Below are 27,576 nucleotides of genomic sequence, written 5' to 3'. Positions count from 1 at the left end.
ATTCATTGATATGGTGTATTGTATACTTCCACAACACTATTTTGATACGCATCGTGGGGATTAAACAGTTTATACGCAATGTCCAATGAAAAATATGTGGCGTATACATGCGTATAACCTCCACTACACCACTGCATATGGCCTCAGCTCTCGAGCTGCTCGCTGTCTTCAACCAAACGCCATGTCAAGATTCTAAGAACACTCACCAGCAATGTGATGGAAACTCACTGCATTCTTCCAATGCGCTGTTCGATTTCCTGGAATTTCTCCAAATACACAGTTTATTGGCTAAGAAATTGCTTAACTATAACCAATGACACCTAAATAAAATAGCAGGCTATACTTTAGCAAGCTAACCCAGCAAATGTGCAAATAATTCTGCATCTATCCACGTATTTTGCTCCAATAGCGGCACTTCCGTCAACGCATTGAGTCCCTTTACTGTCTGCCTGACCACGACTGGCACCAAAAAGAAGACTATCTATCCCAAGACCTCTCTTCATCAAGTTCCTTTGACATAGACTATTTGTCCAGCTATTCTAGTCTGAATGCCATTCCACTTATTTGGATGTCTGCCTGCTGTTTCCCCTTTGAGAATAAAGCTGACTGCTTATGTTCCTCCGGTCTCACTGCCGTTCATTGACAGCCAAAACATTGGCATGGGCAACATTATCCTTCCATTGGAAAATGACGTAGCAAATTACCAGGTCGTGGTTGTATGCTACATGTTACGTCGCTAAAGCATTGCCAATCCTAATCATACAGTATATCCAACTTCATATACATGTCCTGTACTGTCGGCTAGACAGAAAGCGCCCCCCAGTGGCTACAGACTAATCGCAGACCTGAACGGTACCTCTACAAGGTGCTTTATAAAACATGAAGACCTACAGTAGAGTACAAATGTACTAAATCAACAGTAGTCATGCACCCAGTTTTGGCCAAATTGAATATCTTTGAATGAATTGTGTAACAAACTATTTATTCTATACAGATGAGGTCTCTGACTGTGGCACAGCGGTCTAAGGCACTGAATCTCAGTGCTTGAGGCGTCACTACAGACATGCTGGTTCGAATCCAGGCTGTATCACATCTGGCTGTAATTGGGAGTCCCATAGGGCGGCGCACAATTGGCCCAGCGTCGTCCGGGTTTGGCTGGTGTAGGCAGTCATGGTAAATAAGAATTTGTTCTTAACCGATTTGCCAAGTTAAAAAAAATAACTGGTAATGACAACCCACATAAGTGTTGTAATAATGTAAGCATTATTTATTGTGAGCAAACAGTACATTTTTGTTCCAGTGAGGTTCATTTCAAGTCATTGCAAACTGCAAAAAAATATAAAACACAACCAAAGAAACGGAAACTGTGCAACTACCATGTATTACAATAATATGTGGAGCAGTGTACTTGTGTGGGTTTATTATTTCAAAATGTGTGCTGGTTTGGTTTTTGTATGAGATCCATAGTATACAGAGAAGAGAGGGTAGTTAGGTACTGGTGAAATCCCTCCCTTCACAACATGGAATTAACACAAAACAAATGGAATGTTCAAAAAATGTATATAAAAATGGAAAAAGGAAAGCAATTAAAAATGTGCTACAATACAAGGTTTTTGTAAAGGATCAAGTAAATAGTGAAACTGAAGAATATAATACTAGCTTGGTCATACAAAAATTGTAGAATTGAACATTGTAGGGTATAAAGATTATTATTATAATTATTTTTTTAAATGCACCATTGTAATGAACACATAAAAATGCAATGTAATAAATAGAATTGTATGCGGCATACGATGAATAAAAATGTCGACAGAGATGACAGTGGTACATTCCAGATGGGTACATGTCTCTGCTGGATATTAGGAGGTTCTTCCATTCATATTGAAAAAAAAAAAGACATAATTGACCTGAATATGGCAAGTAAAGCATATAATATTTGTATCTTTTAAACATCTAAAAAAAAGTAAACGACTTTACAAATCTGCGCATTTCAAAAAAAATATACTCCACAAATAGTGAGCTCTTCCAAACATCTAGAAAAATATCCCTGAGTTATATGTGTAGAAAAGACTGTGGTTCATGATACAGAGACAGAGTTAAGAGAGGACAATATGGGCTCTGCATCAATCTACAGCACAGAAAACTATAACTAGTTCTAGAACTAGGACAGAGTTGATATCTAGTCATCTATAGCTAGGACCAGGAGTATTTCTTGACCATGCAAACTGACCAGAAAAACTCTAGGCCCTACCTATGACGTCATCTAATAAAAACCCTATATTTTGGCAGAGGAGCGTAGAACGTGGAACCTCTTCAGGGTCATGCGGATGGAACCCAGGTCACGGTTTACTCTCTCTAGACGGTTCTCTAAGGCCACCTGGGGAGTAGGGGAACAGTCATTTAGCTAGCTATAAACATTCACACATACCGTACACAAAGACCTCTGTTTTGAAGTGATATCCCATCTCTGTAGTGTTCAATTTAAAATAATATTCAAATTGCCATACAAGAGTCTATTTCCTCAAACAAACATGTTCATGACAATTTTTTTTTTTTTTTTAATATTACAATTAAAAAAAAATATATAATAATAAAAAATAAAAAAATAAAAAAATTTAAAAAAAAAATAATCGGAATTTTCAACCCAGTCATGGTTTTTACTGATATGTAATGAGGCCTAGCAGGTTTGGTGTGACTGTGACCTTACCTCATCTAACCTGGTCTGCAAGCTCACCCTCCCACCAGATCCAGGCATCCGGCTCAACGCTGACTCAATCTGCACAAAACACACACAAATTAATAAGTTAATACCATGAATAAATAAATATATAACCAACGCATCAACTCACTTCATAGCACTCAGATGAAATCAGATTAACCAGGCTGCCCTGCAGTGTGTGTGTGTGTGTTGCGCTGGGCAGATGCAGGAGTATACGTAAGCTTGCTGACGGGTAACGGGGTTAGCACCCCTCAGTCAAAACAGAGCAGAGCGGGACAGGACAGGCAGAATATATCAATCCAGCTATAAATATAAGTCATTAAGAGTGGAGTGGTTGTAAAACCAGAAAGCCAGGTTATATAACAGGAATATATTAGGACTGCCTCCATCATTAATAGCTATAAACCATTAATAAAATACAAAGCAGTGCAATACCAGAATCAACGTTACCCAAACTAAACTCCTAGCCCCTGTCCCTAGGAGCTCTCTGTAGATTTCAAAGAGTTTGGATGGATATGAACTAGATGGTAATATTGCTCTGGTAGGTCGATTCCACTGCATTGCTTGTTGCCATCCAATCTTTACAGATCTACAGTGTGTTCAGACCCCTTGACTTTTTCCACATTTTGTTACGTTACAGCCTTATTCTAAAATTGATTAAATTGTTATTTTTTATCCTCATCAATACACACACACACAGGTTAAGACATTTTTGCAAAAAAATAAAAAAACTGAAATAACACATTTACATAAGTATTCAGACCCTTTACTTTTCTGAAGCACCTCTGGCAGCGATTACAGCCTCGAGTCTCCTTGGGTATGACGCTACAAGCTTGGCACACCTGTATTTGGGGAGTTTCTCCCATTCTTCTCTGCAGATCCTCTCAAGCTCTGTCAGATTGAATGGGGAGCGTCGCTGCACAGCTATTTTCAGGTCTCTCGGGTTCAAGTCCGGGCTCTGGCTGGGCCTCTCAAGAACATTGAGACTTGTCCCGAAGCTACTCTTGCGTTGTCTTGGCTGTGTGCTTAGGGTCGTTGTCCTGTTGGAAGGTGAACCTTTGGCCCCAGTCTGAGGTCCTGAGCGCTCTGGGGCAGGTTTTCATTAAGGATATCTCTGTAGTTTTCTCCATTCATCTTTCCCTCAATCCTGACTAATCTCCCAGTCCCTGCCGCTGAAAAACATCCCCACTACATGATGCTGCCACCACCATGTTTCACCGTAGGGATGGTGCCAGGTTTACTCCAGATGTGATGCTTGGCATTCAGGGCAAAAAATTAAATCTTGGTTTCATCAGACCAGAGAATCTTGTTTCTCATGGTCTGAGAGCCCTTTAGGTGCCTTTTGGCAAACTCCAAGTGGGCTGTCATGTGCCTTATACTGAGGAGTGTCTTCCATCTGGCCACTCTACCATAGAGGCCTGATTGGTGGAGGGCTGCAGAGATGGTTGTCCTTCTGGAAGGTTCTCCCATCTCCACAGAGGAACCCTGGAGCTCTGTCAGAGTGACCATCGGGCACTTGGTCACCTCACTGACCAAGGCTCTTCTCCCTCGATTGCTCAGTTTGGCTGGACAGCCAGCTCTAGGAAGAGTCTTGGTGGTTCCAAACTTCATCCATTTAAAAATGGAGGCCACTGTGTTCTTGTCGACCTTCAATGCTGCAGACATTTTTTGCTACCCTTCTCCAAATCTGTGCCTTGACACAATCCTGTCTCGAAGCTCTACGGACAATTCCTTCAATCTCATGATTTGTTTTTTTCTCTGACACGCACTGTCAACTGTGGGACCTTATATAGACAGGTGTGTGCCTTTCCAAATCATGTCCAATCAATTGAATTTACCACAAGTGGACTCCAATCAAGTTGTAGAAACATCTCAAGTATGATCAATGGGAACAGGATGCACCTGAGCTCAATTTCCAGTCTCATAGCAAACTGTCTGAATACTTATGTAAATAAGCTATTTCAGTTGTTGTTGTTTTATACATTTGCAAAAAAAATCTAAAAAAACTGTTTCCGCTTTCTCATTATATTTAATCAATTTTAGAATAAGGCTGTAATGTAACAAAATGTGGAAAAAGGGAAGGGGTCTGAATACTTTCCAAATGCACTGTACAGGTGTCTAGGGGTAGGGCTATGGGTAAAAGGCATGTTTGGTCTTGTGGAAATTGTACATTGCTAGTGAGTGGCCTGTCCCTGTCATAGTGTATCTATAAGAACCTTGTAACAGTCTGTCTCACCTGTTGTTTCTCCATAGTGAGCTCGTCTAACATCCTCTCAGCGTCGGCCAGGGAGTGGAGCCTGGTCTGGAGGTCTGTCCCTGGGTCCTGGAGGTCTGAGCATGACCCCCCCCCAGTCCCTTGCTCCTGCCAGCCCAGCCCAAAGACACCCTCCTGGGGGTCAACACTGCCTGAGGACTCCACTGAGCCACCAGACGACCGCTGGGAGGCTGGAGGAGAAAGAAACAGGGCAGTAGTGATAGGGATCTATTCAACTGAACACACGAACCAGGAGTCAGGGAGGTAAGTCAAAAACCTTCTGGGAACAGTCTCTTCCTGGGGCTGGAGTTGTGGAAGGAGTGGCGTCTCTGGTCTAACGCCACGTCAAACCTGAAACAGACAATCACAACTCTGAACTCTAAGGCTCAACATATCAAATACCGTAGCTGGAGTTGGAGCGATCACACACGTAACAAACAGTAAGCATTTTAACCAAGGGTGCAAAGACTCAGCTAAGGAAGGGTCCTGTAATTCACGGGTACTACTACCTGTTGTGTAGCTGTTGTCGTGGTGGTGGGTTGCCAAAGGCAGTGGAGTAGTTCTCTGCAGGACAGCGTTTGGGGCTGGACTTAGCTGACAGAGGCATCATTAGGGTCTCCCTCTTAGCTAAAACAAAATAACACTAGATTAGTGAAATCACTTAACATAATGAACTAGTCTCCACATACACAAAAGTACACATTAAGTAATAGAGTATTGAGATACACCAGGAAGAGAAAGAGGATACCTAGTCAGTAGCACAACTGAATGCATTCAACCCAACCCCTATAAAGGAGTGATGAGAAAAACAGACGTACTGGGTGTAGTAGGGGGGAAGGTGGTCCTCTGGGTGCGGGGGGGCAGAGAGGAGGACCTGTGGCCTTCAGGAGACAGACTTCTCTGGGCTCTCAGCAGAGACACACCCCTGACTGTCCCGGACATTCCCGTCTCTAGGCCAGCCACATCCTCCATAGCCCTGGCACGATCCTGTGTTTGTGGTTCTCTGTGGTTTCTCTCTATGAAGCCAACAGTAGGCCTCCGGCTGCCCAACCCTGCAACACAGACAGATACATAGAGACAAAGGACAGAAATGAGAGAAAAACACTCCCAGAAACAGATGCTTTCAGAGTGAACCACATCGAAAGACCCATCAACAGTAAAAACTTCAGAGTAGAGAATCAAACAGGTTGTTTCAACTTAGAGCTGCTAAGTTCGTTAGCACTGCCAAGATAATATCCGTTTGCAAATCACTACATTTTCACGAGACAGAGAATCTTAAAATGTTGGTATCAGATGAAATGAAAAACAAATATCCAAACGGCTGAGGTCAGGGGAAACACAACCTCCATGGTAAAAGCTAGCGTTAGCAGAAAATGTAAGACTGGAGCCAATGAATGAGTCATGCTGAAGGCCAGTGTTCCAGCCCAGCACTAACGATTGAGTGGAGAGTGACATGAGTTAGTGAGTGGAAGGCCTACTGTGGGATGAGGACTGTGTCTTACAGTAGGCCAGTGAAAGTGAGTCAGCGGTAGTGTGGCTGGTCTTACAGGGGGCCCGGCCCTCAGTGGTCCTGGTCTCATCAAGCTCTATCAAGGCCCTCATCAGTGGGGTCAGAGGCCCCCGAGCCTCCCTCAAACCCCCACCCTGGTTCTGGGGCTGCTCACTCTCTGGAGGGCACGAACACCTACAAGACAAAACAGGACAAGGGTGAGGTAAACTGGTCAGCTTTGGTCAGCATGGTTAAATCAAGGGGAAAAGGAATTAAGAGGAGGTATTCTGAAGTTAACACTACAACCACAAGTTAACCTCAACCATACCTCCTGCTGCCAGTGTGGACCGAGTTGCCTGATTGGTCAGTTTGAGGACAGGGAGACTTCCTGTAGCTGCCCAATTGGTCAGTTTGAGGGCAAGGAGACATCCTGTAACTCTGTGATTGGTCAGTTTGAGGATGAGGAGACTTCCTGGCGCTGTGTGATTGGTCAGTTTGAGGGCAAGGAGATATCCTATATGTGGATTCTGGTTGCCGAGGGTGTTTGCTGGGGGACAGCAGCAGGTCCGGATGGTGGTACAGACTGGAGAGGGATAACAGTAAAAACAGCAACTGTCAAACTTACAGACAGACTGGAGGGGGTTAACAACAGCTTAATGGAAGCACAACATGGATGCATGAGTTGAGGAGGCCTGACCCAGCTCCAGAGGACTGTGTGTGGTTGTGGACGGCCTGGCGATTCCTGGCCTGGTTCACATAATCCAGTTGATTCACCTGGCTCTCCATCTTACAGATCACCCTGAGAAGGAGAGGGTCACAGACAGACAGGGGGAAGACTGTTACAGATCACCCTGAGAAGGAGAGGGTCACAGACAGACAGGGGGAAGACTGTTACAGATCACCCTGAGAAGGAGAGGGTCACAGACAGACAGAGGGGGAAGACTGTTACAGATCACCCTGAGAAGGAGAGGGTCACAGACAGACAGGGGGAAGACTGTTACAGATCACCCTGAGAAGGAGAGGGTCACAGACAGACAGGGGGAAGACTGTTACAGATCACCCTGAGAAGGAGAGGGTCACAGACAGACAGGGGGAAGACTGTTACAGATCACCCTGAAAAGGAGAGGGGCACAGACAGACAGGGGGGAGACTGTTACAGATCACCCTGAGAAGGAGAGGGGCACAGACAGACAGGGGGGAGACTGTTACAGATCACCCTGAGAAGGAGAGGGGCACAGATAGATAGATAGAGAGGGAAGAGTGTGTGGGTGATAGGACAGACATCTTATATCTCTCCACTGTTGCTGGGTCCAAAAAATGACAAAGAAAGAAAAGCTGGCACACGATACATGCAGGTCCTGTCTATACTTTGGTTGCCAAAATAGACAGTCACCAAGAGAAGAACTCTCTCTTAGTCATAAAGGATCCTGCATTATGTCACTCCGATACCTCAACAACTGATGGCAGACATGGACAAATTCCAAACTCTGTCATGATTCACCTAGCTTATCTATCCTATAGATGTTGGTTTTCAAAGACAAGACAAATAAATAAGGTGTCCCTGCAGGTCTTGGTGTTGCATGCTTGATGTTACCTTTTTAGTCTAGAGATCTGCTCGTTGGCATCAAACAGCTTGTTCTCTGCAGACACCAGGCTGTCCTGTTGACAGAGAAATAAGGTTGAAATATTAGTAGTACAACGTGTCACCAGTTCTTGTCGAGGTGGAATAACACAGAAACAGACTTCACTAATAGATCAGTTACCTTCACCCCCTCGTGCTCTTTCCTCAGAGAGTCATACTCCCCCAGCAGCTGAGGAGGCAAAAACACACAACCCTTAAGTCATCATGGCGCCACACACACACACACTTGAGCTACAGCCAAATAGCCAATTATTACAAGACCATCTGCACACATCAGTAGGTAATAAATAAGCTGCTCATATAAAAGACTGGTTGGTGTTGAAAACACAGAGGTACAGTTCTGCAGGAGATCTCTCAAACTACAACACCTAGAAAGTAGTCTTTCCCAGACAGTCAGAGACCCGAGATTTGGGTTTACTTAACTAGTTTAGTATAAGTGCAGAACTCACGTCCTGCAGCATCTTGTACTCCCTCTCCGTCCTGGCCTCCTTCTCTTGTGTTTCTCTGCAGGTGTTCTCCAAGGCCTCCTCTAGCTGGCGGACCCGGGTCCTAAGGTGGCCAGCCGAGGCGTCCTTCTCCCTGACTGACCGCCTGCTTTCGTCCAATCGCTGCTGCAGGGAGGTTGCCGTGGAGCAGGCTGTGTCGTAGCGCGCCGGCCAGTCAGCCTGTCAGAGAAAGCAGAGCTTGTTACGCACGCACGCATGCACGCACGCACGCACACACGCACACACGCACACCTCTAGGGGTATAAAAGGCATCTTACCAGTTGTTTTTCCAGGATGGAGTTGTTGCTCTCCAGCTCCTGGATACGGCTGCTGGCTTCAGACAGAGCCCTCTCTAGCTGGGCACACCTGGTATTACAACAACCCCAGGTTAGATCTCACACACACACACACACCTAACCTTAACCCCAATTCTAACCCTAAACCTACAATGGTCTTTGTCCCCACGAGGGAGAATTTTCCTTGTTTTACTATCCATGTGGGGACTTTGGGGATTTCCGGGACCCACGAGGATAGTAAAACAAGCGTGCGCACACACACACACACACACACACACACACACACCCTCTGTCTGAGTGTGCGGTTGCTCTGCTCTAGGTCGTGTGGCAGGTCTCTCAGGTCCAGTTTGTCTCTGAGGAGTTTGATCTCTGCCTCATAGTAAGCCTTCAGATCAGCTACATGACGACAGTGTTTCTCCCTCAGATTCTCTCTCAGCCTGGAGAAAGAGGGGAGGATAGGAAGTCAGGAAAAGAGGAGGAAGAAGAAAAGGAGTACTGCTCAGTATGCATCAGTTACACGGGTTATTCTACTGCTCAGTATGCATCAGTTACACGGGTTATTCTACTGCTCAGTATGCATCAGTTACACGGGTTATTCTACTGCTCAGTATGCATCAGTTACACGGGTTATTCTACTGCTCAGTATGCATCAGTTACACAGGTTATTCTACTGCTCAGTATGCATCAGTTACACGGGTTATTCTACTGCTCAGTATGCATCAGTTACACGGGTTATTCTACTGCTCAGTATGCATCAGTTACACGGGTTATTCTACTGCTCAGTATGCATCAGTTACACGGGTTATTCTACTGCTCAGTATGCATCAGTTACACGGGTTATTCTACTGCTCAGTATGCATCAGTTACACGGGTTATTCTACTGCTCAGTATGCATCAGTTACACGGGTTATTCTACTGCTCAGTATGCATCAGTTACACGGGTTATTCTACTGCTCAGTATGCATCAGTTACACGGGTTATTCTACTGCTCAGTATGCATCAGTTACACGGGTTATTCTACTGCTCAGTATGCATCAGTTACACGGGTTATTCTACTGCTCAGTATGCATCAGTTACACGGGTTATTCTACTGCTCAGTATGCATCAGTTACACGGGTTATTCTACTGCTCAGTATGCATCAGTTACACGGGTTATTCTACTGCTCAGTATGCATCAGTTACACGGGTTATTCTACTGCTCAGTATGCATCAGTTACACGGGTTATTCTACTGCTCAGTATGCATCAGTTACACGGGTTATTCTACTGCTCAGTATGCATCAGTTACACGGGTTATTCTACTGCTCAGTATGCATCAGTTACACGGGTTATTCTACTGCTCAGTATGCATCAGTTACACGGGTTATTCTACTGCTCAGTATGCATCAGTTACACGGGTTATTCTACTGCTCAGTATGCATCAGTTACACGGGTTATTCTACTGCTCAGTATGCATCAGTTACACGGGTTATTCTACTGCTCAGTATGCATCAGTTACACGGGTTATTCTACTGCTCAGTATGCATCAGTTACACGGGTTATTCTACTGCTCAGTATGCATCAGTTACACGGGTTATTCTACTGCTCAGTATGCATCAGTTACACGGGTTATTCTACTGCTCAGTATGCATCAGTTACACGGGTTATTCTACTGCTCAGTATGCATCAGTTACACGGGTTATTCTACTGCTCAGTATGCATCAGTTACACGGGTTATTCTACTGCTCAGTATGCATCAGTTACACGGGTTATTCTACTGCTCAGTATGCATCAGTTACACGGGTTATTCTACTGCTCAGTATGCATCAGTTACACGGGTTATTCTACTGCTCAGTATGCATCAGTTACACGGGTTATTCTACTGCTCAGTATGCATCAGTTACACGGGTTATTCTACTGCTCAGTATGCATCAGTTACACGGGTTATTCTACTGCTCAGTATGCATCAGTTACACGGGTTATTCTACTGCTCAGTATGCATCAGTTACACGGGTTATTCTACTGCTCAGTATGCATCAGTTACACGGGCTATTCTACTGCTCAGTATGCATCAGTTACACGGGCTATTCTACTGCTCAGTATGCATCAGTTACACGGGCTATTCTACTGCTCAGTATGCATCAGTTACACGGGTTATTCTACTGCTCAGTATGCATCAGTTACACGGGTTATTCTACTGCTCAGTATGCATCAGTTACACGGGTTATTCTACTGCTCAGTATGCATCAGTTACACGGGTTATTCTACTGCTCAGTATGCATCAGTTACACGGGTTATTCTACTGCTCAGTATGCATCAGTTACACGGGTTATTCTACTGCTCAGTATGCATCAGTTACACGGGCTATTCTACTGCTCAGTATGCATCAGTTACACGGGTTATTCTACTGCTCAGTATGCATCAGTTACACGGGTTATTCTACTGCTCAGTATGCATCAGTTACACGGGTTATTCTACTGCTCAGTATGCATCAGTTACACGGGTTATTCTACTGCTCAGTATGCATCAGTTACACGGGTTATTCTACTGCTCAGTATGCATCAGTTACACGGGTTATTCTACTGCTCAGTATGCATCAGTTACACGGGTTATTCTACTGCTCAGTGTGCATCAGTTACACGGGTTATTCTACTGCTCAGTATGCATCAGTTACACGGGTTATTCTACTGCTCAGTATGCATCAGTTACACGGGTTATTCTACTGCTCAGTATGCATCAGTTACACGGGTTATTCTACTGCTCAGTATGCATCAGTTACACGGGCTATTCTACTGCTCAGTATGCATCAGTTACACGGGTTATTCTACTGCTCAGTATGCATCAGTTACACGGGTTATTCTACTGCTCAGTATGCATCAGTTACACGGGTTATTCTACTGCTCAGTATGCATCAGTTACACGGGTTATTCTACTGCTCAGTATGCATCAGTTACACGGGTTATTCTACTGCTCAGTATGCATCAGTTACACGGGTTATTCTACTGCTCAGTATGCATCAGTTACACGGGTTATTCTACTGCTCAGTGTGCATCAGTTACACGGGTTATTCTACTGCTCAGTATGCATCAGTTACACGGGTTATTCTACTGCTCAGTATGCATCAGTTACACGGGTTATTCTACTGCTAGTTCCTCTGGTATATAGACTCAACAATATTAGTGTGGCTGAATATATAAAAACATAACCAGCCTCTGGCCACTCACAGAGAGACAACCACAGGGTCTTCCAGCGATGCAGCTTTCTCCATACGAGGGTTGCCCCGGGAGAGTGTGTGGGAGTGCGTGTGCTTCCCAGACACAGCCAGTTTCATCAGGTTGCTGGTGTGTGTGTTGCTCCCCTCGTCCTCACTGGCCTGAGTGGCCAAGGCCTTGCGCTGCTGGCTGCTGGGGAGCACCAGGGGCTTGGAAGTAGAGGGGGATGATGGGGCCAGTTTTATCTGAGCAGAGGCTACCCTGGCTGGGGTAGGTGCGGTGGCAGAGAGGCTAGAGGCATTGGAGGGGCAGTCTGTGTCCCCGGGGTTGGCACTGCCCTCGGACATGCCGTCTGGGCTAACTGGGGTACAGGGGATGCCAACGCGGGGGTAGAGGTGCGGCAGGGTGGGGTACGATGGGCTGCTGAAGTGGGAGGGCGAGGTGAAGCCGGAGGTCCGGTCTGACTGACGGAGGTGAACAGTGGGATCTAGAGTTAACACCTAGAACAGAGAGAGTAGAGAGTTAGAGCTAGTGTCTGTCTGTCTGTGTGTCTGTGTGTGTATACCTGTGGTGATGTGGGGCTGCATGTGCGAGAGAGGTCCCAGTTGGTGCGTTTGGACTCAGTTCTCTGCTTGTTGTGGTAGATCTCTCTGAGAGACAGCTTCTGTTCCTCTGGAGAGGTCTGGAGGAGGAAGATAGAGACAGACACTGTCAGAACAACACACTCACTCTGGAGAGGTCTGGGAGACGCACTCTGGAGAGGTCTGGGAGACGCACTCTGGAGAGGTCTGGGAGACGCACTCTGGAGAGGTCTGGGAGACGCACTCTGGAGAGGTCTGGGAGACGCACTCTGGAGAGGTCTGGGAGACGCACTCTGGAGAGGTCTGGGAGACGCACTCTGGAGAGGTCTGGGAGACGCACTCTGGAGAGGTCTGGGAGACGCACTCTGGAGAGGTCTGGGAGACACAGAGACACACTCTGGAGAGGTCTGGGAGACACAGAGACACACTCTGGAGAGGTCTGGGAGACACAGAGACACACTCTGGAGAGGTCTGGGAGACACAGAGACACACTCTGGAGAGGTCTGGGAGACACAGAGACACACTCTGGAGAGGTCTGGGAGACACAGAGACACACTCTGGAGAGGTCTGGGAGACACAGAGACACACTCTGGAGAGGTCTGGGAGACACAGAGACACACTCTGGAGAGGTCTGGGAGACACAGAGACACACTCTGGAGAGGTCTGGGAGACACAGAGACACACTCTGGAGAAGTCTGGGAGACACAGAGACACACTCTGGAGAAGTCTGGGAGACACAGAGACACACTCTGGAGAAGTCTGGGAGACACAGAGACACACTCTGGAGAGGTCTGGGAGACACAGAGACACACTCTGGAGAGGTCTGGGAGACACAGAGACACACTCTGGAGAGGTCTGGGAGACACAGAGACACACTCTGGAGAGGTCTGGGAGACACAGAGACACACTCTGGAGAGGTCTGGGAGACACAGAGACACACTCAACAACTAACAATGGCGGGAGAAGGAGCAATAATTTATTTTACTTGGGATTGAGGTCTGCAAATTTCTCGTAATGCATATTGTGGAATTCCCCTAATGCAGATGGTTTAGAGACTAACTTTTTCAGCACAATGAAAACAAACATTGTATTTAGGTGGAACAAGTTTGGATTGTCCTTTTGTCATTCACCTACCAGACTGATAGAGGCCTCCTGCAGCAGGAGGTACGCGCCACTGTCAAAGCTGTCAGGTAGAGGGCAGTAGAGCTCACTCTCATCCAGACGCCAGTATGTCAGACCTCAAGGACAAGAAGGCACCTCTTACTACATTAGAACAACCTCAGTCCTACACTGTTTCATAACTAACTTTACTACAAGCACTTAGCATTACAGCATTTCAGAACTGCTGTTGCAGCGAAGGCAACAGTGTGATTCAACAAGATCACTCAGTATGTAGGCCAATGTTTAACACTAGAACCGCTGGGCCTCGAGGCACCACTCATCAAAATAACCATCAGTCATTCTGACTGCAACATTCTAACAGTGTAATTAATACATTTCATAAATGCTCTCTCTAAAATAATCATTTGGTTGTGTTCATGATGGTGTTCGGTAACATCAGAATATACTTTTTTTCATTTTAAATAACAAAATAGCATTTTCATTCGTTTACTGTAGGGTGTATGTAAAAACAAACAAAAATCAATTCAACATGACGTGCCTTTGTTACGACTATCAAACAGAAACCTTATGTTGGAACACGGAAACAGCTTATTATAATAAGAATACAAAGAGCTGTGTTGTTACCTGAGACCTCAGACATGAGGCTGTCACTCCTCCTCAGAGGGAAGGAGTTGGTGGAGGGAGCAGCCCACCCATGCTGAAAACAGAGAGATTAAATGGAGAGGAGAGAGAGAAGAGAAGGAGACCCAACGCTTTCTCTAGTCCTTTTCTAAATGCTTCCAAAGCAGGGCAGACACAGTGTCGAGTCCTTTTCTAAATGCTTCCAAAGCAGGGCAGACACAGTGTCGAGTCCTTTTCTAAATGCTTCCAAAGCAGGGCAGACACAGTGTCGAGTCCTTTTCTAAATGCTTCCAAAGCAGGGCAGACACAGTGTCGAGTCCTTTTCTAAATGCTTCCAAAGCAGGGCAGACACAGTGTCGAGTCCTTTTCTAAATGCTTCCAAAGCAGGGCAGACACAGTGTCGAGTCCTTTTCTAAATGCTTCCAAAGCAGGGCAGACACAGTGTCGAGTCCTTTTCTAAATGCTTCCAAAGCAGGGCAGACACAGTGTCGAGTCCTTTTCTAAATGCTTCCAAAGCAGGGCAGACACAGTGTCGAGTCCTTTTCTAAATGCTTCCAAAGCAGGGCAGACAATGTATGGAGGCCATTTCATTGCCAACAGAAATTTTATTTGAATTCTAGAAATTTTATTTATTTATAATGCACAAATTGAATCATTGAATTCAGAAATTGAACTTGTATTTCATGATTTAAAACTGAATTTAATGAATATTGCATTCAGTTTTAAAATGCTATTTATTTTTAATTAAATATTCAAGTTCAATATTTGATATATTCAATTTCAATATGGTAGATATTGTAGTTTATAAACGATCATTTCAAGTTGATCAAAATGTCATATTTTCAACTTTTCAGATGCATTCAGATTCAATTTTCAAATTCTGTTTTCTAAATTCAGATTCAAAACCAGAGACAACATCCTGGTACTTTTTCAGCCAGGAAAGGTATAGAGGAACAAATAGAATCTAACACTCACTGTGGTAAACAGAAACTTAAGGTTTCTGAAGCCAAAGTGGCATATTGAATTTATTTTCTTCCAATGAATTTGGCTCTAGCATTTGAACCATTTTGGCTATGAACCGTTATAACCAACCGCGCTATTGAAAAAGGCCTTCAATTGCGCAAAGGGCGCCACTTCAGGCTGAGGAGTGAGTTTCATTGATCCCCATCTGCTACACTAATACAAGTCTTCAAGATCCAGCAAGTTACTCACCTGGTTTGGTGATCCATGCTTATGTGATGAGAACCTTGCCTGAGACCTGGAGATGTGTAAGTTTGAGGTTTTATTTTGTGATAGGCTAGATTCAAGTTGGGGCGGACTGGCCATTTTTCATTTCGGGCAAATGCCAGATGGGCTGGTCAATTTTTAGCACAGAGGGGCTAATATTGGGGGACTGAAGGAAAATAATGGGCCAGTGTGGGGACCTCAAGAAAAGGATTGGCCACTGTGCTAGAAATGCCAGGTCCGATTTATGGTCCCAGTCCGCCCATGGTTTCAAGTCTCCGTCAAGGGTAGTCATTATATGGTTAACACTGTGTTAGCTAGTTAAGCTAAAGCCTAGGCATTGGTCCTGTGACTTGGCGGGGTCTCTTCAAGGAGGAGTTGAAAGGGGGGCGAAGTGGCCACCCTTCTCTGATGAGTAACTTGTCTGAGACCTGAACAGTTACATTGTCTGGCACACAGGAGCCCTGGGTTAGAACCCCGTCAGACAAACTTACACGTCTTCATGTCTCAGCTAAGGTTGCTCCTCACATAGCCTCGCGAGCAGGCTGATCTCGCGAGCTTACATGAATGGTTCGCTACACACGGTAATAGGTCTGGTAATTACGAGGCTACTCCTCACATGGCTGGATCACCAAACCATCTCTGTCGCACTCTCATTAAATGAGGTGCACAGATCCTTCTGCTTCTGTATGCCACAGAAAGGGTTGTTGTGCAGTAGGCCTGATTTTGAACCCAATCAGTTATATTGGCGCCGTGATCTCTGAGTAGGAGGTCAAAGGGAGGTGAAATGTAACCGAGGTGGTTCGATTAACCTTGCTGGAGACTTGAGTTAGCTTCCTAAACAAATCCCCATGGGCTTTATCTAAGTGGGCTAACATAGTCTTGTGACACGCAGGTGACCTGGTTCGAACCCAGTCAGTCACAAGAGCAAGATTAGATAGAGTGGAAAGGCTATCCTTAGAAGGACTATGACTGTGCTCTTGAACTGTATTCGTATGGCGGCCAAATTCTTTTTGTGACACTCCCTTATAGCGTGGCCTGTGATCCTCATAGAGGAGAACAGAAAGCACATCCATGCTCTAGAGTGTCTTAGCTTTCAGCAATGGGGTCATAATAGTTTATAGGCAAAGCGGTTCAAACGCTAGAGACAAATTCAAAGGAAGAACATAAATGCAGCATGGCATATTGGCTTCAGAATCCACCAGAAGCTTCTGTTTACCACAGAGAGTGTTTGATTCCTGGTTGGCAAAGTACCAGGATGTTGTCTCTGGTTTTGAATCTGAATTTAGAGAACTGAATCTGAATGCATATGAGAAGTTGAATATATGAAACTTTGATTAACTTGAAATGATGGTTTGTAAACTTGATACACAGTCAATGAATGCAATATCTACCATATTTAAACTGAATATATAAATATTCAATTTGAATATTCAATTAAAATTTTAAAACTGAATGCAATATTCATTCAATTCAGTTTCAAATCATGAAATACAAGTTCAATTTATGAATTCAATGATTCAATTTGTGCATTAAACATCCAAAAATATTACATTCAAATTCAATATCCTAATACAAATTCTAAATTATGAAATTCAAATACAATTTCTATTGGCACTGAAGTCGCTCCATAACAGTGACACACAGACAAAATACATGGTGATATAACACAATGCCAGAGCACTGTACTAACTCTAGTAATCCAAAGAGTTTTACATCATTTTATCTAGCTACAATAAATTCTAATGGAACAGGTGTGTGTCGTCCGGTGCTAGACATACCTGGTCCTGGAGGTCAGTGTTGTCCAGGGGGCTGTCTCTGGGGCTCTTCCCAGAGCTGGGCTGCTGCTCCTGGGGGGAAGAGGTCTGAGGGTCGCTCTGGCCCAGGGACGGGGCCTGAAGGGGTGAGGGGGAGGCCTGGGGATGTTGGGCCTGCCCTGCCCTGCTCTTCTTGGGTTTGCTGCGTCTCTGTTTTTGAGCCCAGGACGTAAGCGGTTGGCTGGAGGTTCTCTGCTGCTCAGGTGGTGGACTAGGATTGGCTCTAAGAGCCACCTCATTGGCCGAGGCGCTCCTCTGTTGACCCTTCTGGCCAATCAGAGTGATCTCTGTGTCGTCCTGGAGGTGAAGGGACCAGCTAGGCTCCTCTTCCACCTGGCCTGTCTCCTCTGCTCCCCCCGGAGTCACTGTCCCCTCCAGCCTTGTGCCCCAGGCCGACAGGGTCCCGTACCCACTGCATAGCTCCGTCCCTGCCCCATCAGCACACCTCTCTCCTGGGGTGACCAGCCCTGGCCGGGGGGGTGGGGGCTGAGGGGAGGTGGAGCTCAAAATGGGTTGGGGGACAAAGAGGGAGGTGGGGGGAGCAGAGAGGGGCGAGTTCCCATTGGGAAGGTCCGTGCAGGTTGAGGGGTGGTTGGGGTTGGAAGTGGGGGGTGAAGGGTAGTCCTTGGTAGTAACAACAGGGGAAGAGGTGTAGTCTGGGTGTGTCTGTGTGATAGTAGACAGAGTAGATGGGTAGTCGTGATTCGTCTGTGTGTTGGTGGTAGCAGTAGGGCTATATGGGTAATCGTGGTGTGTCTGTGTGCTGGTCTGGCGGTTCTGGAGCTGAACTAAGGCTTTGATCTCATCCTGAATCAGCTGGAAGAGAAAAACAATCACAGTGTAAACAGGCATCATTACATGCATCATCGATGATTCTAGAACAGGCCAAGTATAGTAGTACAGACCTGTATTTGGCACTGGTACTGTTCTTGCTGCGCCAAGATCTGCTCTTGGTATTGTTTCTCTACTAGCTGAAACAGATGCAGCCATCGGCCCTGTTCAACAAACACACGTACACATCTTAAACATTAGGTCTGTAAACCATAGCACAATACAGAGCATTGGAAGAGTTGTTCTTGGAGGTATGGGTGTCCAGCGTGAATATGAATATAGCAAATAGTCAAATGTTCTGATTGGAGGGTAGAATAGTGACAGCTGGGGTCTGTGTGTGTGTGCGAGGCGCACCCGGAAGCAGCTGTGCTCCAGTTATGATGTGAGAAAGGGGAAACAGTTGCACTATGCCATGCACCCAGGGAGGAGGGTATGCACCTGATATTACAGCCCATAAAAAAACTCTCAGATTCCCTTTTTGAGACTCTGCTGTTTGCGCATATTCATACGCAGTAAAAAAGATACATATTTCGGGGTACAATATTGTCCTGAAGCCCAGGTCTGGTAGTCTAAACTAGCCAAGTGAAATCTAGCATGTGTTTTTTTAGATCAGGAAAAATGAACAAGAGGAGACAAGGGCAGGTCATTAAGACAATTGAGAAAAATCCCTGTATTCAAAGCTGGGGAATACAGTACTATGTATCTCCCCGGTGTGTTTTCCTCTGTGTGTGAGATGAGATGACACTGCTGCATCACAAATCATCTCCCGTGTCTGAAGAGATCAGCTGTAGTGGCGTGATGTGTGCAGTCTGGGGACCGATTGTGTGTATGTATCTTTGTGTGCTGACAGCTGAGATCCACAGGGACAGCAGAAGCGACAGCAGAGAGATGAGGCTGCCCAACACACTGCAGGAGAATAATGACCATGCCAACGTCACCCTTTATGGGGAGAAGTTCAGAGGACACACACTTCTCTGAAAAATGAATTGCCATGGACATTTCTCCATCAGTTGCTGTATTACTACTTGATAGTCCTTCCACACTAAATACAAAGTCTCCTATATATCCGTGTTGTCCACCTATCTTGTAGTTAAACACCAACACTGCCAAACAGACACATTCCTACCTCACAGTCCTTCCACATCTCCGGGTCAGTCTCCCCACTACTCTGTATCTCCTGTACCAGGGCCCTGAGGGTCTCCAGGGAGGAGGGGTTGATGAAGGGAAGACACTTCCCAGACCCAAAGGCCTCCTCCGTACTTAGACACAGACTCCTGAGGAACACAACACACAGGTGTTAGGACAAGGGATTAGGATGGATTGTACTTTCCATACCTCCTTCACCTCCGGTCAGAGAGCACAGTCTCTCTACACACACCTGATCTTCTGGGGGAGGCTGCATGCTGGGGTCATGTCATAAGCTCTCCCATCCACAGCACCCCCTGCAGTCTTGGAGGTGGATTTGCGTTCCTCCAGCCCAGCTAGCCCCAACCCAAGCCCCAGACCCGAGGCTGCTGAGGTGCCCTCTGAGGACTCACTCTCCTTGCCCCCTTCCCCGTTGGCATCAGCATGGCAGTGGCTCAGGCTTGAAACATCCTCAGAGATACTGTCATCTGTGGACATGCTTATGGGCTCGCGACCTGGGGAAGAGTCTGATACCTACAGGGGAGATAGAGGGGGTCAATGAATGGGTGGAAGGAGGGAGACAGCTTCCCCTCAAACTACAGGGAGATAGAGGGGGAGGGTCTAATACCTGCGGGAGACAGAGGAGAAAGGTCTAAAGTAACATATGACAAACATTGATTTCAGGGTGAACTGTCCCTTTAAACTCCAGACAGACAGTGACCAGGGCTGTGATGTGAGATGAAAACTTTCATTTTCACTGGGGCAGATTAACTCAAAGTATAACTTGCATACCCAGCTTAGAGATGCCTAGAGAAGCCTTGCGATATATAGCTGACAAGAGCATTAACCAGCATTAAACAGATAAGCTGTCATAGCTTCCATTAAATAGCTCACAGGGAAGGAAGCTTGCATGAATGGCACCGTGTCACAACAACTGACCATGCAACATAACCTCCACAGTCAACACGACCAGCTGCTTTGATTTAATATTGTTCTCTCCTTGATAAGGGAATAAACCCCGTTACATAGCTATCCAGCTAAATATGCCTGGATATCGTAGCTAGTACCCTTCTGCTTGCTAATACAGTATCAACCTATTGAATGCCTGGCCAGTTTCCAGTTTGGTTGCTGGCTGGATCCTACTGTCTAGCTAGGTAACCATGCTAGCCTAACTGACAGGTTTGCAGGCGTCAACGTTTACGTGTAACGTTAGCTAGCGAACGTTACATCTTGACAATTATTGAAACTAGCGCCTTAGTTATACGTACAATAAGCACATAATCGGTTCATAGTTAATGTGTAAAGTAGGTGAATTATATGATAAAGCTACAATTAACTTACCAGTTAACTTGTAACGTAACTTCAGCCATATTTCCTCTCAACAATACTAGCCAGCTAGTCTACTGCATCTAATGTAGTTTTTACTCGGGCTAGCAGTGCCGCAGCACAATGTTCAACAGCAAAACATTACGCAATGTCTAATTGGCCGAATGGAATAGAAAACGAGTTACCTGATTGGCTGTCTCTCTTATTCAAGCCTTATGATTGGCTATGATGCACAATGGCAGTACACAACAATGGGCATGATTGGCAGAACTTGTAGGAAGTGTTCGCTGCAAGGGTAGAAGTCCAATGAAACGCGCAAGGATACAAAATTGTTACTACGTTACAAATGTGCAATTGCTAATGTTACATTGTTATCTGCGATTCCAACATTGATAGTTACGTCTACTTAATGTGTCTTGGCGTGGCTAGTTATATCCCGTATTCATGGTAAATACTAGTCTCTCTCAGGCCCTGTTCAAGTTTCACATTCATTCATTATCCTTGACCACATGTATTGCTGTTCACCACTGGTCAGTTCAATCAGTGCTTATTGCCTAAATCTTGCTGGGTTATGCAATATCCAAGGAATTAATCACTGTAGATGAGCCTAAATCAGTGGTCCTGCTGTACTGCTTGCTATTTTCTAGATATGTCCATTCCTTCTATTCATCCAAGACAAGTTTTGATTTAGCAATGACTGCCTACTTACTCTCAATAGCCACCTTCTAATCTATTCAAGTTGGGTGATATCTGTATTTTTCTCCTAAGGAGCAAGGTTATAGGAGACCACTTGGGTTGTTTTCACACATTTTCAAAACAATTATATTTGTATTGAAAATACATTTTATTACACAAGTAATAAATACATACAAATATGCAAGTAACAGCATTTTCATTTTTGATCCCAAAAAAGAACCTCAACATGAATGAACCAATGTATTTGGCACGTTTCTGTCCTTCACTTGTTCAACCATTAAGGGTCTGGAATTCAGACCAACATCTACCAAAAAGGTGTTCCTCTCCTAGTCTAATCCGGAAACAAGCCATGCAATGTCTACAATTAACTGAAGGCCATGGTGGACCCATACGTTTGCATGCAAAAATTACTATTAATTTTAAATATGAAGTCAGGAAACTGTGACCCCAAAACGGGGCATGAAGAAAAACCAAATCCTTTGAATTCTGAATTCTATTCTAGTGTCCCCTTTCCCTCCTTTTCTCAAATCTCAACCTTCCAGAAACATTTTTTGACCTTTCTAACCATCCCTTATTTTGTTTTCCATTCCTCTTTTTAGAGGATGTGCCATGCAGTGGTCTTTTACATGGTGAGTGAGAGTATTGGTTCTTCTACAGGAGAGGGTAGTGCTTCTGTAGCTAGGACCTGGCATTTCTCTCAGTCTCTGCCAAGCACTCCCGCACCAGTCCCCTGGCATGGATGATACCTTTGGGGAAAAGTAGGATACACCAAAATGAACAACAGTCATTCACTGACTGAATGACAACTCTCTAACCAAGTTAGAGTTAGTAGGTAGAGGACTATTGTGAAGTCTAGATAATGCTGTTTGTGTTACCACACAATAGAGGTATTGTATTACTACAGAAGTTTCCACATTACCTCGTTTTATTCTCTCCATGGCACTCTTGCTTCCAGCGTATGTGGGCCGGATCTCCTTCCCTAGCTCCTCGATGATGGCCAGCAGCTCTGAATACTTACTCTGGGGTACCTGGCTGCTGCTGGATCCCTGACCACACAGGGACAGGAGAGGAATAAGTCACTTTACCAAAGGAGTTACCTACGATGTAACTACGCATTTGTTTGAACATTTCTGTTTATTTCCTGCATTGTAGAATTAGAAGAAGCAATTTGGGTGTCTGCCTGTACCTGTGTGAAGCCCAAGGAGGGTGGTGCGTAAACATCGTTCACCAGCGGCCTGTAGGACTGCAACGTGGCCAAGTTGGCTGCTGACGGAGACTGGATGTTTCCAACTGTTGGGAGACAAATACAAACAAATCTAGGGTCAAATATGATATCACCATTCACCAGATAGTACAAATTCTACATATTGTATGTTCACATAGCCAACAATGGCCACAGTTGTAGTGCACATGTTTTTTTTAATGCAATAAGCCTTGTTAAACACTAGATGTCCTCGAAGGTTCATAGAGGAATATCCCTGGCAGATCAATCAACAGCTCCGCAAGACTATCATGGAGGAAGCGGAACAGGGCTGACTAAAGAAGCCAAAGTGATACATTTTTGTCACAACGTAACGACACCCTCCAGGATGGCATGGGACACAGAACGACAGAGATTATTTTTCGGGAACATATGGAATTTCCCACCTCTGCCGTTATAGCCAATGAAGATGAGGATGTGGCTTTTTTACATTAGTAATAATGGCGGATATGAATTAGCCTAGCTCCTAGGATCTGACCCTATATATAACTGGACAAAAACTACAGACACGGTCTTTCTCCAGGTAACGTTATTCTCCAAAAGACCGAATTTAACACTCGATTTAACGGATGAATGGTTGAGTTTAACCGATATTGTTCCCTTACCCTGGTTCCCAGAAGTTCCTGGAATGTGCTGGTGGACATTGGGTTTGTAAGACATTCCCAGAGACATTGTAAATTAAAGAAATAAAATGACCCGAAAATCAAATTCAGTGAAGCGTCTGTCTCTCACTTTTTGTTTACAGCAACGGCACCCGGCAAATATGGCCGTCACTTTATATTGACACCCACAATGCATTCTATCACCACAACAGACAATCCCGGATAATCTGACCGAAAATGCTTCCAACGCGATTTACAACTTTCAGTACATTTGAAAAGCAAAAATACTTTTAGGTTTATTTAAATTACATATTTTGTAACTAATTCACGTTCGATTTATTTTATTGAAAATATTTTTAAATTGTCCGGCTGCACACAACACATGGACAGAATACATCTCTAGACCACATAGAACTAACATTTTAGTAGAATTTCAAGCCTAATGGACAATGAAAATATTTCATATTGATTCGTCTTAATTATATAACAAAACAATATAAAGTAAAAATAAATAATATAATTAGCCTATACAAGCTCCTTTAACGTGTGATACTAGAGCGTGGGGTAAATCTATAGACCCATCCAGTTACACTGTTGGTCAGATGGTGGCGACTCGTGCAACAGTATTGCTTTTGTTCGTAACACTTTGTAGTAGACCACCATAGCACAGCCCCAAAAAAACATTAAACTAAGTCAATTTAAGATTACCTGTCTTTGTCTGGGGACTTGGAGACGCATCCATTGTTGCCTCGAATTGGCCACACTTTTCCCTCCTAGAAATTCCCTCTTACCTAAATATTAAGCATAAAGATCAAACAAAATCTTATCTACAACACACGTGCACTGGAGGCCCCTCTTCTGAAGATTCTCCGTCTTCTCTCAAAGCTGTGATTGGGCCCGTGCTGATACGATGTAACCCCTCTCCAATTTGTGGTACAGGACCCGGTCATTCTCTTGACCATTGGTGGACAGGCAGCAGCCACGTTCTATTGCCCAATCATAGCTTTCAGCGTCATTACCCCATGGAAGTTGTGGGATGGGATTGACCCCCAAGTGATGGCCTAAAAACCACAATGTAGAGGGGACCTTTTATGATTGGTGATAATTAGAGAGGACAGCACATTATAAAAAACCTGGACAATTAAGTATACAGATAAAAAAAAAAAGGATTGAGGAAAATGGTATTGAGGAATGATATAAAAACTGATACAGTTCTCAAACTTTATACTTGGTATTTATTGGTCATTAAGAGGTAGAAATCTTGCACTCAGTTAAATCATTTAATACAGATTTGTTGTACAACATGTCAGTAGTGCAACTCGTGCAAAGATGAAATTACACCATCCTTCAAGTGTTAACGGCTATTTAAGCAAAAAACTGTTTTCTTATGTCCAGACGACACTATACACATTGGTATAGCAAAGTAGCATCCTAAACTCAGGCTTTTTACATCACGTCATTTAAAAAATATATTTTTAGAAAGTCTTCCGCCCCTGTACATCCTGTCTCAAGTGACAAAACAGATAAAAAGTACCAGAGATCAAGCAGCAATGTTGCTGACTGGTAGAGATTCGAGGTTAGATTCCAGATCAGAATCAGTGAGGGAACAAGTACCCAATCCCAAGAACCCCGAGTCACGCGACAAACTCATTCCACGGAGGGTCGAGTGTTTTTGCTCCTCGCTTGTACTTGATGAATTAAGGTCACTAATTATTAAGAAACTCCCCTCACCTGGTTGTCTAAGTCTTAATTTAAAGGAAAAACCAAAAACCAGCAGACACTACAAGGCCCTCCATGGAATGAGTTTGAAACCCCTGTTTTAGATATCCATGAAGTACCTAGGGCAGTAGTGTCAAACTCATTCCATTAAGTACCTAGGGCAGTAGTGTCAAACTCATTCCATAGAGGGCCTAGGGCAGTAGTGTCAAACTCATTCCATAGAGGGCCTAGGGCAGTAGTGTCAAACTCATTCCATAGAGGACCTAGGGCAGTAGTGTCAAACTCATTCCATAGAGGGCCTAGGGCAGTAGTGTCAAACTCATTCCATAGAGGACCTAGGGCAGTAGTGTCAAACTCATTCCATAGAGGGCCTAGGGCAGTAGTGTCAAACTCATTCCATGGAGGGCCTAGGGCAGTAGTGTCAAACTCATTCCATAGAGGGCCTAGGGCAGTAGTGTCAAAGTCATTCCATAGAGGGCCTAGGGCAGTAGTGTCAAACTCATTCCATAGAGGGCCTAGGGCAGTAGTGTCAAACTCATTCCATAGAGGGCCTAGGGCAGTAGTGTCAAACTCATTCCATGGAGGGCCTAGGGCAGTAGTGTCAAACTCATTCCATAGAGGGCCTAGGGCAGTAGTGTCAAACTCATTCCATGGAGGGCCTAGGGCAGTAGTGTCAAACTCATTCCATGGAGGGCCTAGGGCAGTAGTGTCAAACTCATTCCATGGAGGGCCTAGGGCAGTAGTGTCAAACTCATTCCATGGAGGGCCTAGGGCAGTAGTGTCAAACTCATTCCATGGAGGGCCTAGGGCAATAGTGTCAAACTCATTCCATGGAGGGCCTAGGGCAGTAGTGTCAAACTCATTCCATGGAGGGCCTAGGGCAGTAGTGTCAAACTCATTCCATGGAGGGCCTAGTAGTGTCTGCTGTTTTTCCCTTTAATTAAGACAGACAACCAGGCGAGGGGGTGTACTTACTAATTAGTGACCTTAATGAATCTATCAAGTACAAGGGAGAGAAAACATGCAGACACTCGGCCCTCCGCGGAAAGAGTTTGACATGTGACCTGAAGGATCAGATAGATACAAGTGAATATGCTAATTGATACCACCTTTGCCTCCAAGGTGCAATCTTCACATTGGATACACAGATCCAATCCTTTCAGATTTACACACACCTACATGGAGGTAAAAGGGATCCGTTTTGAATTCAGCAACAAACTTTCTTGAATATTAGCTTTTAATGTAGCGTTATTAGACAGCTTGTATTGACAAACAAGATCTGTCGGTTCACGTGCAGTTTTATAATAACACTCCAGGAGTGTATCGGCTGTAGTTTGATAGTACAAGATATCGAATCTGATGCCACATATCAAACAACCCGTTCCGAACATCTTTTGAATGCAGAGGAATAAATGCAGGAAAATAAAGTTATTTTAAACCATGCACAATCACAATTCTTGATAGTCAAGCTGTAAACAATTCTGTAGGTAGAAAGGATACACCCATGTTTGATACACTTGTCTGAAAGAAACAAGGATCGTTTCAGAAATGACACCCTACTCTCTAGATGGTGAACAACAAAAGTAGGGCACTACCTATGGAATAGGGTGCCATTTTAAATGTAGTTATGGTGAGCGTTGTCGTCATCATGCCTGAGACTTGAGTCGTGATAGAGTAAAATCTAAAATGAAGAAAGCAAGCAGTCGGTGTGTGGTCATGCATCTCAGGTAGACATTTTGTAAAACGTCTGTTTTAAAAAAAAAGAGTCACTGTGTAGCTTAACGAACCCCTGAGCACTGTCCTGTCACCTGTAGAAAACAAAAACCTAGGTGACATCTCCCATCCTTCAGTAGAGAAGGCACACGCCATCGTTCACATAGAGCTGGGGGGAGGGAGGGGGGTGTAACAGGAAAAACAGTCTCCAGCATTTTTTATAATGCCACTTCTCCACGCGTCATCACCGCAGCCTCTTCTAAATCTTCAGCTCTGAATCTCAGAGGAATATTATTTGTCAAGCCAACTCCTCAGGATGTCAACAGGGAGACTGTCTCCTCTTTGGACATAAACCCTGAAATCTTAACTCTGCCACCATGGTTTAGCTTCAGGGAAAACCACAACTCGGCACCTTAGGAGGAACGGAAAGGGAGGAGAAGAGGTGGTGGGTAGCGTCGTGGTAGAGATTCAGATGGAAATGTTGTCGTATCCCATCAGGTTGGGTCGAGAACCCAGGGTGTGGAGGAGAAAATGGGTGTCGAAGCCCATCAGGTCAGACTGGGTGGTGAACCCATGTTATGCATGTGGCTGAGGCTCTGAGGGTGCAGCTGCTGCCACTTCTGCTGCTGCTGAACGGCCAGTTGCTGAGACTGGTCAGACGACGACAGGATGTTGGTCAGAGGAGAGACGCAGTTAATTGGAATGATCAGGCCTGGACACGAGAGATAGATGGGAAATAACCACGTTAGAACAAAGGAAAATAATGCACTTCTTTAGCTACCTCGTAGTCCAACATCTGTTCATTTATAGTTCACTTGTTGGGGAGGAGAGGGACCAGCTTCTACTTATGTACAATACTCCTC

At 44.8% G+C, this 27,576-nt stretch overlaps 4 protein-coding genes across 8 annotated transcripts in view; all 4 read right to left on the bottom strand.

Annotated features, from left to right (window-relative positions):
• LOC106568312 (membrane-associated phosphatidylinositol transfer protein 2) overlaps positions 1-652 on the bottom strand; it is an 87,331-nt gene extending 86,679 nt beyond the window's left edge. The window contains exon 1 of the mRNA XM_082960499.1: positions 207-652. The gene's annotated coding sequence lies outside the window, so the exon portion shown is untranslated. The remainder of the gene's footprint in view (positions 1-206) is intronic.
• Positions 653-1,244: 592 nt separating this feature from the next.
• Positions 1,245-20,879, bottom strand: LOC106568283 (M-phase phosphoprotein 9). 2 transcript variants are annotated; one of them, XM_082960496.1, is made up of 23 exons: positions 20,738-20,879; positions 19,650-19,930; positions 19,398-19,545; positions 18,346-18,435; positions 17,405-18,256; positions 14,403-14,475; positions 13,791-13,894; positions 12,641-12,757; positions 12,088-12,575; positions 9,175-9,322; positions 8,868-8,957; positions 8,554-8,769; positions 8,226-8,273; positions 8,057-8,121; positions 7,160-7,261; positions 6,791-7,045; positions 6,476-6,657; positions 5,792-6,025; positions 5,483-5,600; positions 5,251-5,324; positions 4,956-5,164; positions 2,708-2,776; positions 1,245-2,377 (listed from the first exon to the last, which is right to left on the bottom strand). In XM_082960496.1, exons 2-23 carry the CDS (start codon positions 19,892-19,894, stop codon positions 2,276-2,278), a joined length of 4,029 nt encoding a protein of 1,342 aa, XP_082816622.1. In that variant the 5' UTR covers positions 19,895-19,930; positions 20,738-20,879; the 3' UTR covers positions 1,245-2,275. The 2 variants fall into 2 exon arrangements, with proteins under 2 accessions (XP_082816622.1, XP_082816623.1); XM_082960497.1 differs by having other exon boundaries at positions 6,521-6,657.
• Positions 20,880-21,542: 663 nt separating this feature from the next.
• cdka1 (Cyclin-dependent kinase 2-associated protein 1) lies at positions 21,543-24,218 on the bottom strand. Of its 2 annotated transcripts, none has more exons than XM_014138513.3 (4): positions 23,990-24,218; positions 22,605-22,708; positions 22,338-22,464; positions 21,543-22,164 (listed from the first exon to the last, which is right to left on the bottom strand). In XM_014138513.3, exons 1-4 carry the CDS (start codon positions 24,021-24,023, stop codon positions 22,097-22,099), a joined length of 333 nt encoding a protein of 110 aa, XP_013993988.1. In that variant the 5' UTR covers positions 24,024-24,218; the 3' UTR covers positions 21,543-22,096.
• A 275-nt stretch (positions 24,219-24,493) lies between these two features.
• The window catches only part of LOC106568305 (protein strawberry notch homolog 1), a 32,320-nt gene continuing 29,237 nt past the window's right edge, over positions 24,494-27,576 (bottom strand). For all 3 annotated transcript variants that reach the window (XM_014138519.3, XM_014138520.3, XM_014138521.3), the window contains exon 32: positions 24,494-27,425. In XM_014138519.3, the coding sequence (XP_013993994.1) occupies positions 27,262-27,425 (164 nt within the window). In that variant the 3' untranslated portion in view covers positions 24,494-27,261. The remainder of the gene's footprint in view (positions 27,426-27,576) is intronic.

Source organism: Salmo salar, chromosome 13, assembly GCF_965601325.2.
Source record: "Salmo salar chromosome 13, fSalSal1, whole genome shotgun sequence".
Taxonomy (NCBI): Eukaryota; Metazoa; Chordata; class Actinopteri; order Salmoniformes; family Salmonidae; genus Salmo; species Salmo salar.
The sequence above is the reverse complement of the archived record's forward strand: the minus strand, read 5'-3'. Positions and strand labels throughout refer to the sequence as shown.